The sequence below is a fragment of the Taudactylus pleione genome, unplaced genomic scaffold (genome assembly GCF_031769625.1).
Source record: "Taudactylus pleione unplaced genomic scaffold, aTauple2 ptg000095l, whole genome shotgun sequence".
NCBI lineage: Eukaryota > Metazoa > Chordata > Amphibia > Anura > Myobatrachidae > Taudactylus > Taudactylus pleione.
Window position 1 is genome coordinate 14156563 of NW_028284497.1, and position 14049 is coordinate 14170611.

A 14049-nucleotide genomic window follows, 5' to 3' on the forward strand; every position below is an offset into this window, starting at 1 on the left:
TAACTGTAGTGAATGTGTACGGAGCTGTAAGTGTCACTGGGGCTGTGACTGATGTGTCTGAATTAAATTCTATGATTGTACAATCCTGCAGAATTATGATGTATATAGAACAACAACAGATAAAGGTACAGTCAAAATGTATTTTTAGCAATATATTGTCTTTATTCATATCCTGTTTGCCATGGTTTATAATTTTAGTGAGATATTATACATCAAACTCTGAGAGCACCATCACTAAGCTTTAGTTGGCCACATATGCTTTGATATTGCCACATCCGCTTTGTCCATTTAACCACTCATTTGGGGGGCCAAATGGGAAAAAATGTGAATATTCTGTACTGGGTCAAATGTTTGATCACGTATGCAATCAATTGGACCTGCTAATACATCAGAAGATGACTGCATTAGCAATCGTCTTCTAACTTGCCAGATAATTACTGTTTTCAGGTCATTATTGGGCATCATGGCTGTTTCAAAGCCACATTTAATATAATATTGGCCCCGATTGATTGATATCACTGCTAGTATCACAGCATGTGTGGTCAGCTTTACTCTGAAGGTACTTTTCATTTTAACCTGTTCTTTTATCCTTTAAACGGCGCACCTACAATGTGTATAAAATCATTGACGTTTTCAAGGTCTGAAGTTGTATTTGGTGCTGAAAATGCACACATGTTATAGGCCTCTCAGTGCTTCCCATTCTCAGGGTGAGCACTCTGTGTGGTGTATTCACAGGCAGATTTCCAGTAAGTCACAATTCAAGTTTTCCAAATGTCACGAGTCAGGCAGACGAGGGCAGGCTCTTTGCATCTCTCTCTTTGGCTTCTAGAATGATAACAGGAGACATATTACAATTACAAATATAATAACTACATTAATACATATACTTGTATATTTTGCATAACATACAAAGAGGCTGATGCATCACAGACTGAAAGTGTGTTTATTAAAATAGTTGCCATTACGATCATAAACCATATGCCAACCAGAATCACACAAATCTGCATGGGTGAATATGCGGACAGTCATTTTTCTGGGCATTCCTAATACACCACACCACCTGGTATAGTACTGCACAAAATCTATAATATACATGTAAAGGACAGGGAATATAAAATATCAATTACTATTCTGATTTACTTTTGTAGCATACAAGCGAATGCAAACATTATTTAATTTTTTTTAATATTTGATTTTCAGTTGTCACTCATAGTACACTGAGAAAGAAAGATAATAGCTGCAAGTATGGGGAAGAGAATTCACTGTATAGCATCACCCCATTTTAAAGAATAATAACTTTAATTTAATATATACAAAAAATAACTTTACTTATGGTTTCAGTACATTGAATAGATATATGCGATAAGGATTATTATTCAGTGTTACTCTTGATAAATTAAATTACAGGAGAGTTTTTAAATGTTTTTCACAAATACATAATGGGGGTCATTCAGACCCGGATGCGCTCGGACCGGGTCGATGGCCCCCCCACAGAGCATGCGCACGACGGCGCCGGCGCGCGCATGCGTGAGACCCGCTATGACCGACAGCGCCGGTCGTAGCGGGTCTCGATCCAAAGGGGGCGAGCTGTCGATGTTGATTGACAGCTCGCCCCGTTTGGAAGGCGGGCCGGGGGGGTGGCACCCAAACGGAGGCGTTCCCATGGGAACGCCTACCGTTTGGGGGAGGCCCCATTGACATCACTAGTGATGTCAGTGGAGAGCTTCCGGCTCAGACAGAGCCAGAAGCTCTCCGGGGCTTACGACAAGGGAAACCCTACCCTAGGGTCTCGTCGTAAGCCCCGATGGTCGCGATGGTCTCTGACCATCGCGACCATCACCGGAGAGGTCGTTGGAGCTGTGGGTGTTAACCCACAGTCTAACGACCGCAACAGAGGCGGGCGGTCAGGATGCAAGCGGCCGCCCAGTTTCTGAGCGACCGCTTGCATCCTCCGACCGCCTCTGAATGAGGCACAAAGACTCCTTGGAATAGTTCTTTCCATGTCTCTTTAAATACTGTTTTATTTTAATTTTGTTGTATATTTATAATAAATGTATTTTAAAAAGAGTTCTTTACAATTTTTTTTTTGTATTAATAACTTGACATGATCAGTAAGTAGGGGCGGGCCTGACCAGGGTGCAAGGTGGGGCCAGTCCAGAATTGAGCGGTTTAGCCCAGCAGGCATTCACCGTGGCTGTGCTCCAGGCTAACTGGGAACGACACACATACAGGGGCAGATTGGCTATAGAGTTTTCCCTATAAGCTGATGGCTGAGCGTGTATTTATTAGCCCTGTGTGCTCACCGGGCCCAGCTGTAGCCTATTAGTGGCCAGCTCCGACATCTTCCTGAGCCATGTGGAACAGCCGACCACCATGACCTTTCCTCCCCTTCCCCAAACTCTGTCTTCCAAGTAATGTGCAGCTACTAAAGGTTAATGGGCAGCTCCACTGCATATCCCTAGCAATGATGCGGGGTGGGCCCCCAGGCAATGTGTGTGAGCTGCGGCTCACACACATGTGGCGTGTTAGTGCAGCAAGACCAAAGAGCGTGCGTGGCCAGATAGAGGATACGGGAAGAGTCCCGCACATCCCTCCCTCGCTTGCTGCTGGCCCTCCCTAATGGAGCCAAATTAGCGAGCCCCTGTGTGGTAGGGAAGTAAGCTGGAATCTGTGTTCTCATCTGGCGTCTGCACGCCTATATACGGGGTCTGAAGCTTTATGAAGGGTTCTGGTTGCAGGAGGCAGCGGTTCAGAGGGGCCGACATCACCGCGCAATCCTATTATATGTAACTAGGCAACCACACAGCTGCTTCATTCACATCTGCAACTTCTGCATGACGGTGCACCCAGGCTGCTGGGGAGTAGCTACGCGCTTAGGCAGGTGATATGGCTGAGAGAAGACATAGGAGGCTAAGGGGTGCATGCCATAGCTAAAAAAAGACCTGGGGGATAAAAGGTGCCATGGTTGAGGGATGACAAGAGGTAGAGGATATTGGGTGCATGCATTGGCTGAGAGAAGACCTAGATTAAGGGCAGAAAGAGGTGTATGCCATGGCTGAGAGAAGACATGGGGGAAGGGATAAGGGGTGCATGCCATGGCTGATAGAAGAAATTGGATAATGGCACAGTGCATTGTGCTTGCCCCACAGGCTAAACATTGCCAGCCAGTCCTTCAGTAGGTAATTTATTTATTATAAATGGTGTATATATAATACAAAACCCATATAATTAAGATGGATTTATGTCTAACTTCTCCTCTGTGGCTCTGGAACTTACCAGCCATGTGGCGCAGTCCACGGCGCAAGGCATCACCTGTCTGAGGCATTTTCTGTTCATGTGTTTGTAACGTCCCTCCTGTGCCAGCCACTAGAACAATAAACAAAAGCAAATCTGAACACCATACTGTCAATGCACTGAAACCGTCTCCTCATATATAAACTGAAACTGCATCTATTAGAGGTATTATTACAATTGAGCTTCTGTTTCAAGTGTCTCGCTCTGCCTACCTCCTTAGTTAAATCATTTTGAAAAACAGCTATAATCTGGTACGATCATTCTCATTAAATGTAAGACTATCATTATGCTGCATCTGTGCTTTCCCATTTGAAAAACTAACCACACACTACTATAAAAATATAACATGATCATTCTCTGTACACATGAATAAATCCATTGCTTATCCTGCTGCAACAACCGTGGTCATATTGCCCACCCCAGATGGGGCTAATGGAGTAGCATGTCCAGATTGCACACCTGAGCACCTAATGTGACTGGACCACTAAGCACCTTTACCTTGTATTTCTAACACATTTTCTATAGTCTTAAAGCAGACTGAATCTATGGTCTATTCTGTATTGTATAAATAGTAATACATTATCTGTTTAACAACATCTGCCTTCTCCGTAATGCAGTAATAATAAATCTCACCAGCAGCAGTTGTAGTTTCAGCTGAGTCACATGATTGCATCCTTCGAGATCGTTGAGGCTTTAGTGGAGGCCTGCGGACTGGGGGAGCACCATCTGGTGAGAAAGTCATTCATATAGTAAGAGATCAAGTTAAGGAGGAAAGGAAAAATGGAGTGAAGGATCGATAAAGGGGAGTGAGCAATGAATACAGAGAGCAAGCACTAAAGTAGAAACCGTAAATGGATAGAGAACATTAGGAATGAAAACGAGTGCAAAATGTAGAGGTAAACATCCGGTATAGGAGATAGAATAAAGAATGCAGTTATTAAACGATAAGTGATAAAGCGAATATAGATGTAGGTAGAAAAATAGAGAGTTTTGGTAAAGGTGGGTGCATGGTGTGTAGTCTTTACAGTGAGCACTGGGCTGTTCCCACCTCCCACTGGGGGGGCCGCCTCTTTCCCAGGTTCTCTGATTCGTGGTTTGGGCACTGGGATTTCCTTCCTCGCCTCTTCAGGACATTCGGTATCGCCGTGCCCCCCCCCACAAGACACTTTCCTACCCCGTGGTGCTGCAACTGGCCGCTGTTCAGCAGAAGGGGGGCAGGAAACAGTAAGACCCCCCTGGAAAAACAAGGGAGGGGAAGGTGCAGTGAATGGGATGTAAACATTCCACATCACCCTGCAGTCTGGGGACAAACTGGTTTGTGCTACAATAAGGTAAAAATAACATATCCCATGGCTCACTTCTATCATTAGCATACTGTGGCAGGAAGGATTGTGTATGTTTCACATCAGCAGGGGAGTAACAACAGAAAACATACATCCCTTCCCAGCCTTACTTCCCAAGCTCCCTGTCACATGCCATGTTCTTGTTTCTTTGGTCCTCACTCCTCCCTTTACTCTATAAGTGCCTGCATCCTTTTAGCTGTGATTGAGGCAGCCAGCTACAGGTAGCTCAAAAGGTACTTACCTGATCTGCGGGCCCTTCGCTGACTTCCCAGGATCTATTGTTACTGTATGCACAAAGAATAAAGAACCTGCATATCTGCAGCAACAGCTCTCGTAATATAAGTAGTGAGATGAAAATGTGTAAAAATGCCCAAACTGTACATAGGAAATGGTATGGTAATGGTCTACAGTAATCGTCCCTCACTGTAAATCTCACTGCAGGCTGACTGTAGGCTGTTTATTTCGAATACATTAATGTAAACCACTATTTTCTCCACGTTTTATATACAGGATTTGATTGCTCCCTGTACACCCTGATCAATACCAGTATAACTATAGTCTATCTTAACTATCTTATACTAACTAGGATATCATTTACCTCACTACTACTTTTCACTAACACCACCACTCAGGAGTAAATTTACTAAGAATCATGTTTGACTTCTAAAGCAAATCACTGGAGATCGCCGGTACATTTTAGACTAAATAAAACGAATTTACTGAGCAGCGTATATATTTGACTGTCTATTTAGATACGATGGCGATACTCATCAGTTTCTTCTGTGTGCGATTTCAGTCGGATTGCCCCCTTTATGCAGCCAAATAGAATTAGGAATCTACAGACATTCGGCACCAGATTGAAAGCACTGCACAGATCAATATGATCTGTGCAGGCTTTGGTTTGTTACAGTTCAAAGAAAGGGTTAATAAGACTGTGAGTGGGGTCGCCAACACCCCCCTCCCAAAAGCATAACCAGTGGCAGAACTCTGAGCCTTGCCTGGTATTGGAAAATCGGGAACAGGGGGGGTGTCGGAAACCGGAGTAGGGTACCCCCGAATTTTCCACTAACAGGCACTGGGCTGAACCAGCTGGGGGAACTTACACTATAGCAGGGAGACAAGCAGCATGGGGTCCAACTGCCATAATGTAAAATTAGCCCCAAAAATGTCAGCCCAGGGCTGTAAATCCTTGGAAAGTTGGGACCCCAGAAATAAAATTGACCCCACGCACATTTTATTTTATTTTTGTAACATTAACCCTTTACACTATTATGCACCATAGCCTGCACAGATCATACTGATCTGTACAGTGCTTCATACTAAAATGCTGTCGATAGGCAGGTCTATTTAACAACACAATTCTTAGCAAATCCGTAATTTCTTGTCTATATAAACCATATGATGTTTGGTCCGATGGACTAATGAAGTCCAATGTCGTCTAAAGTTGTGTTTGACATGCAATTTCAATGCGAGTTTGCCTTTAGTAAATCTCTGAGTTGACAAATCGGGGGGATATCGCAGTAAATTTTCTATATAAATATTGATTCTATCTGTTACTATGGCAACCTTTGGTGACTGGTTCTGAAAAACGTGCAATATTGTTATTACCTCTTCTCCTGATAAATTCTTCTGATTGTTTCTGTCCCCGTTGGAAAAACAAGGTTGTCTGTCCTCAAACGTAGCACCCTCCTCTGAGAGACAGAGAGAGAGCGAGAGACAGAGAGAAGGGACAGGACAGCAAGTGTAGGGAAAGGGAAAAATAGGGATACAAAGCAGATACACATAGGAAGCACATAGACAGTGGGAAAGAAATATAGAGAAACACCAGGAGATAACAGAGAGCAAGCATGGATTGAATTGCTTATGAGTGAGAGAGAGGTCAGAGATAATGGAATGTAAGGAATAAAAGGGAAAGAGTGATACATAGGTTGTGTTAGTATAAATACTTACCCCCATCCCCAGAAGAGCGCCTCCTGTCATCAGGAACACAGTTAGTACCTCCTGTTGTATCCATCTGAAAGCAATGCAGATCTTTTAATCTTCAATCAAAAGATCACATAGTAGAATGTTTTATTTCTAATAATGATCCATAATACTTCTCCACTTTAATACATACCTCTTTCCACGCACGGACACTATCCATCCCAGGCAGAGGAACTCCTCGTACCCTTGCAGGCTGCACCACCTCCAGAGTCTGCTCACAAGACTAAAAGGAAACATTACAAACAATCTCTTATTCTTCTGTTATTATTGCTCACTTATATTTATTTCCAGTTAGTACTTCTATTTTTTTATACTGCTCATTCTAACCATTAAGCTTGCATGGCTTACTGGTGTTCCCCGGCCAGGCAACCCCCTCACTCCAATAATGTGTACTTCAGCTCCATTGCTGATTGGTGTCCCATTAGTTATCGGAAAACCTTCAAATTTCATGTGGTCTGAAGGTTCGGGACCAGGTGAAGGTGGAGGCACAGCTCTCCCTCTGTCTCGTTCTTTCTTTGGGGTCCGGCTTCTACGGAAATGGAAAAGGCTCCGACGTCTCCTTTTTGGGGGGGCATCGCTATCGCCTTGTTGAGCTGAAGAGACACTGGAGGATAAATAAAAGATTCCGTCATAGTACATATGGTGGTAGATGATGAGATGTAATAGTAGAACTGGTGTAAGGAATGTCTTTAAGAACACATAGTACATATGGTGGTAGATGATGAGATGTAATAGTAGAACTAGTGTAGGGAATGTCTTTAAGAACACATAGTACATAATGTGGTACATGATGAGATGTAATAGTAGAACTGGTGTAAGGAATGTCTGTAAGAACACATAGTACATAATGTGGTACATGATGAAATGTAATAATAGAACTGGTGTAAGGAATGTCTGTAAGAACACATAGTACATATGGTGGTAGATGATGAGATGTAATAGTAGAGTAGAACTAGTGTAAGGAATGTCTTTAAGAACACATAGTACATATGGTGGTAGATGATGAGATGTAATAGTAGAGTAGAACTAGTGTAAGGAATGTCTTTAAGAACACATAGTACATATGGTGGTACATGATGAGATGTAATAACTCACCTCTTCAGACAAGCTTATCAGATTCCAGAACCGACCACATAACCTTCATAGCTTCCATGTCTTATCACATCCCCTCTCACAGTCCACACATAACCTCACATATTGTCTTTCTTTCACATACTCCTGACATTTTGCCGACATTCCTGTGTGACTGGATCATGCAGCCCACCAAGAAACTCTGCATTCTGGCCGGACCAAATTGCAATATATAGCACCTATCCTTGTGTATCAATGCCTATTTCCCTATAGATTGTAAGCTTGCAAGCAGGGCCCTCTTACCTCTATGTCTGTCTGTTATTACCCTGTTTTGTTCTATCAATGTTTCCAATTGTAAAGCGCAACGGAATATGCTGCGCTATATAAGAAACTGTTAATAAATAAAAAATAAAATAAATAATAGTAGAGTAGAACTAGTGTAAGGAATGTCTTTAAGAACACATAGTACATATGGTGGTAGATGATGAGATGTAATAGTAGAACTGGTGTAAGGAATGTCTGTAAGAACACATAGTACATATGGTGGTAGATGATGAGATGTAATAGTAGAACTGGTGTAAGGAATGTCTTTAAGAACACATAGTACATATGGTGGTAGATGATGAGATGTAATAGTAGAACTGGTGTAAGGAATGTCTGTAAGAACACAGTACATATGGTGGTAGATGATGAGATGTAATAGTAGAACTGGTGTAAGGAATGTCTTTAAGAACACATAGTACATATGGTGGTACATGATGAGATGTAATAGTAGAACTGGTGTAAGGAATGTCTGTAAGAACACATAGTACATATGGTGGTAGATGATGAGATGTAATAGTAGAACTGGTGTAAGGAATATCTTTAAGAACACATAGTACATATGGTGGTAGATGATGAGATGTAATAGTAGAACTGGTGTAAGGAATGTCTGTAAGAACACATAGTACATATTGTGGTACATGATGAGATGTAATAGTAAAACTAGTGTAGGGAATGTCTGTAAGAACACATAGTACATATTGTGGTACATGATGAGATGTAATAGTAGAACTGGTGTAGGGAATGTCTGTAAGAACACAGAAAGACTGCAAGATCTGAATAAACAGTTCTCGAGAGCTGTTCAATACCTGTTTGATTGTGACAACACAGTGTGATGAAAAAATTCATCCAAGCCCTCATCTAAAGCAGGATCTGGACGTTCTGAATCAGACGCAGGGCCTCGGACCTCAGAAAATGAAAGAAATGGCCACATACCCTTTTAATAACAATGCACCTTTATCCAGTGTAACTTTGACCTCTTAGTTCCCTCGTTCACTCACCTTGCCACCTCCTGGTGCTCTACGTGACTGTTGCTTAGGTCTGTCACGAGTTTGATGCTGTAGTTTACTTCCTTCTGTGGGCAGCTCAGAAAGACCTTCTAGAGAGACGCTTAGAGAGCGAGAGAGCTGACTGCTAGCAGATGAGGAGAGTGCAGGTGGAGAACTCAGTTCACGGGATCCAGGGGACCCCAAATCTAGAGTTTTAGGGCTTAATTCCTGCTCACTCACACCTACCAAATGAGAGACATACATATATAGTTAACATATCATTTTACAATATATAAATAGAACATTATAATGATACAAGTTTGACCGTTCATGTGCTGACTATATAATAAAAGCACTTATGTTTAGATTCTACATGAATTCTTGGAAATAGTACATATTAGAGATCTCACTGATAAACGCAGACACAGGTCGGATTTTTCTGCCTTGAAGACGCTTCTTTATCACCATGGTATCCTGTGGAGACAGAAGAATTGAAATAAGCAGAAAGCTCCCACAAGTACATGTCATATTTTTGCTGTGACTTCAACTAGTCCATTTGCTGTGTTTTCTTTGATGTAGGCAATATTATGGGTGGTCCACCGTTGCAAATACTGTATATAAAATGAGTTTTCTAGAAAAAATTAATTGCAGTAATAGAGATCCCTAAGAATTAAGGGGATGATTTAGAGATGTACGTAAAAGCAATGTTTAGGTACATCTCCGATGTTTTTAGATGTACTCAGAAGTCGTACTGAGCATGTGCAGATTCCAGGCTGCAATGTCGCTTACAGTGCCACAAACGCAGCAGCATGGTTGACATGCTGCTGGGCCTGCTAAAGCCAGTGGCTGCGTCCTGATGGTTACTCAGATGACCGTTGTTCACGCAGATGATCTGACGTTGAATCCTCAAATGCAGCAGCAGATCTGAAACAGGCAGGAGGGATCTATTTACACAAGACGCTTCCTGCAGCATTAGCATAATATCACACAGCCGCTGTGCACCAAAAAGCAGTGGCTGTGTAATCTGTGTCCATCTCTGAGTCAGGCCTTAATCCCTTAAAACGTGCACAATTTAATTTGGTTACAATAAATATTTCTTATGGGTATTTAGATAGAGATGGCCATCAATGGCTAACAAGCATCGATAGCTAATGGTTTTGCCATCAATGGCAGATATCCAATGGTTCGCCACCAAAATGCTGAGTGTGACGACGTCGGGCATGGCATTCTGGGTAAATCATTCTGGACCAGTCAGATAGCCTCACCATTGACTCTGCTGGACTCTGTCTGCTGCACAGGATTGGAGAGACATGCCATGCAGTCGGCTTTTCTGTATGCACCTGGACCACGGCTGGTGCTTAACTCTGTATCGGGACTTGCAGCGTGCAGACATGGAATCATTCTCCTGGGCACAGCAGCAAGGAGGAGGCACCCATCTGCCTTCACACGGTTTGATTTAGGTAAATGGATCCCCCTTGGCAAACACCAAGCCCCCCAGGCAAACGTATCCCACCCACGTGCAGCGCACGTGCCCGCAATTATTTTCTTTATGTATTCTTTTTGCGCCATTGGTAACAACCCCCAATCAGGGTGCCAAATAAAACTGTCGCTCTGAACTCCGCAAAGTCTAGATGGATCCGGCCCTTTTAGGCATCTATCCCATGACTTGTCACTTCAGTGTATAGAGATGTAAGCCACTTACAATGCTCGAGTACATCTCTCCTTCATGTGTCTCCTGTTTCCTTGGTGGTGTTTGTGGGAGGTATCCCAGAATCCTATGCTCCTCCTCCATTAAACTCTGCAGCTGGGACCTGTGACGAGACTGCCAGGGTTTACGGAATGGTGGGAGAGAGAGCACAAAAAAAAAAAGATTAATAATCAGTGCTTGCTGGTGATCTATTGCAGTACATTACATCAGTACTGATCTGAGCCGCTGAAAATAAATAATATACTGCTTAGGGCTCTATTTACTACAATCCGCATTGGTAATGCAGATTGTAGTGTGATATTACCGACTGAATTCGCATAGCGAATTCAGGCAATATCACAGGGATTTACTACAAATCCCTTACAGGGACAGAGCTTGCGAGAAAGCTCTGTCCCTGCGAATCCCCTCCGCACACTAGTCACGGTATTTTCGCAAAAAAATACAGTGAGCAGTGCCCAGTGCATGCGCCGACCGACCTTCGCTGCTACCCCCCGGCGCTAAGCCCCGCCCGCCGCGATCGCAGACCCCCCCCGCAACCCCCCCTCTCTCCCTTAATTACACTTACCTGCATGATCTGGGCTCCGGTGATGTCTTCCATGTCCTCCGGTCAGGTGATATCCCATACTGCACTGGGACCCGATCACCTGATGACCGGGCCACAGTGCAGCATGGGAGACCAGTTGACCGGAGGGAGGACATCACCCGGAGCCCCGACCACCGGTCCCTGGAGTCAGATAAGTCCATTTTTTCTCTTTCCTTTTTTTTTTACACTGTATCAGCGTGTGGTCTGTTTAGACCACACAGCTGATTACTGGGGCTGACGCCCGGCTCTGCTCTCCCCGTTAGAGAAGGGCAGGAGTCCGATAACCGGGGGAGACCCTGGATAACAGCACCTCCAGGTGGGGTTATTATCACAGGGTTTTCCCCGGTATTTTTTTACAATTTATTTTTAGTAACTCTGGTCGGATCACATTTCCCATTACAATTATGGGAAATGCGATCTGTTTACTAAAAATAAGTGATACTTAGGGGTTGGAGTAGAATTTTACGAATTCTACTCCAATTGCCCTATAGTAACTGTAGGTGAAACTAAAATAATGTGAAAAGGGTGTGAAAACAACCTTTTTCACTTTATTTTAGTAAAAATAATGTTAATAAATAGAGCCATATGTCTTTAAGTTTTAACATTGTATTTCACCAGAAAGAACATAAAATCAGCTTGGTGTTCAGTGTCTATATCCAGTTTTAGAGCCAATAGAGACTTCAGAGCAGTGTGTGTTTTGCAGATGTTAGTAATAATAATAAGTGACACGGTCACAATTTTATGAATCTAATCTCATGCTGTATCATGACTCAAGTGTCCAGCACCATCCCAAACACGGCCCTCTTAGTCCCTCTAGTTACCAGCTTTCTATGTGTTCTTTGCATTTCTTGCAGAACTTGCTCCAAAACAGAGTTACTGAGACGCGTCATCAGGGACAGTTGTGCAGCCCTGAAATGACAGCACAAGTCACAACAGTAAACATATCTGTAACACATCATATTTGTATACAACTCTAGACTCTAAGGGGTATATTTACTAAAGTGTGGGTTTATAGAAGTGGAGGTGTTGCACATAGCAACTAATCAGCTCTAACTATTATCTCCTAGAAGGTGCTACCTAAATGATAAGTAGCATCTGATTGGTTGCTGGGCAACATCTCCACTTCTATAAACCTGCACTTTAGTAAATATACCCCTAATTATGTTTTTGGTTGTTATTAATCCCTCTACTGTCTCTGGAGTTGTTTATTGGCAGAGAAGGAGACAGAACAACCAGTTTATTTTTATTTTCTGTATAATTATCAAAACTGCCTTTCAATTAATAAGTGTGTGTAAGTTTTTAATTTACCACTGAATGTCTTTCTGTGAGGTGTATTGGGGGACACATACAGATGTGTTTGGCTTCCGGGTTTTAAAGGAATTTTAAGTTGGGCAGTACAGACGGTGTAATGGTTAGCGTTACTGCCTCACAGCACTGAGGTTGTGGGTTTGATTCCCACCATGGCCCTACCTGTGTGAGGTTTGTATATTCTCCCTGTGCTTGCGTGGGTTTCCTCCAGATACTCCGGTTTCCTCCCACACTCCAAACATATACTAGTAGGTTTATTGGGTCCCACAAAAATTAACCCTAGTGTGTATGTGTGTGTAGATGTGGTGGGGAACATAGATTGTAAGCTCCACTGGGGCAGGGACTGATGTGAATGGCCAAATATTCTCTGTAAAGCGCTGCGGAATGTGTGTGTGCGCTATATAAATAACAGGTAATACATAAATAATGTCTGGCTAAACCTATATTACATGTATGTAACATGGTAAATAGAATGGGTATCCGGTCAGAATGTCAACAGTAACCATGTTGACATTAATAATGTCGACACCACAATGTCGACATGGTTCAAACTCAAACCCATCCTCAAAATGTTCACAATGTCGACACCTGAACTATCACCTAATTCTGGGCAAGATGGTCTCTGTTCACCAATAGTGCGCGGTGTACAGGATTTATAAGGTAAATAAAAGGGTTATCTTGTTCCCTGTGGCAACTTGCAGGACACACACTGTGGGGGTCTCACAATCCATCCAGTATTTGAAGGATTCCCTAATTATAAACAACAAAGTGTTTGAGTTAGAGCTGCAGAGTGTGGCCATCAAAGGGAGGACATTAACGTAACTGAATTATACTGTGGACAGATAACCATGTAGCCACCGTGCACACTTGTTTCATGCCACATAGCCCTGGAAGGACATATTAGAAATAGAAATAATGCCATGTCTCCTGAATATAGGGGCTCATGTATTGCATATGTCGACACTTTCCGATTGTAAGGCCACTTTAGGCAGTAAGGAGATAACCAATGAAGGAGTTTTGCTGTTACAATAAATAAGAAATGGAGACCAACAGGCTTTAGCCTTTAGTGGCCTTTAGTACCGGAAGTTGTTGAATGGAAATTATTGTCAATAGTAATTTTGTTGCTTCTCCCACGGAAGAAATGACCGTGGAACTACCGCAGAGGCTGTAACTGAGTGCACCGATCACAAATGTTACACGGAGAGCGGTTAAAAGACAACTTTAGTTCCAGCGTCCAATTCTTAGTGGTGATCCCAAAATACACAGAAGCCATTGTTTTAGCCCCCTAAGCACAACGAGTTTCAAATAAGGCTTGATAAAGACACGGATTGCAAAGAAAAAACCTTTTACGTCCATGCTCAGTCACAGCTTGAGTTTAAGACAGAATATGAGCTATATTCAATTTGAGCTGAGCCGCAATACTTTTTCGCGGCCCGGACTTTTCGCCTA

General features: G+C 42.8%; 1 protein-coding gene across 4 annotated transcripts in view; it reads right to left on the reverse strand.

Annotated features, from left to right (window-relative positions):
- Positions 1-139: 139 nt before the first annotated feature.
- Positions 140-14049, reverse strand: part of CARMIL3 (capping protein regulator and myosin 1 linker 3) — a 121916-nt gene continuing 108006 nt past the window's right edge. Inside the window, exons 28-40 of one of the 4 annotated variants that reach the window (XM_088469982.1) lie at positions 12114-12201; positions 10704-10823; positions 9412-9475; positions 9014-9243; positions 8822-8919; positions 6969-7224; positions 6754-6843; positions 6588-6651; positions 6246-6328; positions 4343-4529; positions 3928-4020; positions 3277-3366; positions 140-825 (exon numbers count right to left, since the gene is read on the reverse strand). In XM_088469982.1, coding sequence (XP_088326108.1) covers positions 782-825; positions 3277-3366; positions 3928-4020; positions 4343-4529; positions 6246-6328; positions 6588-6651; positions 6754-6843; positions 6969-7224; positions 8822-8919; positions 9014-9243; positions 9412-9475; positions 10704-10823; positions 12114-12201 — 1507 coding nt within the window. In that variant the 3' untranslated portion in view covers positions 140-781. Of the gene's footprint in view, positions 826-3276; positions 3367-3927; positions 4021-4342; positions 6329-6587; positions 6652-6753; positions 6844-6947; positions 7225-8821; positions 8920-9013; positions 9244-9411; positions 9476-10703; positions 10824-12113; positions 12202-14049 lie in introns of those variants that run through there. The other 3 variants (XM_088469981.1, XM_088469984.1, XM_088469983.1) reach the window with 3 other exon arrangements.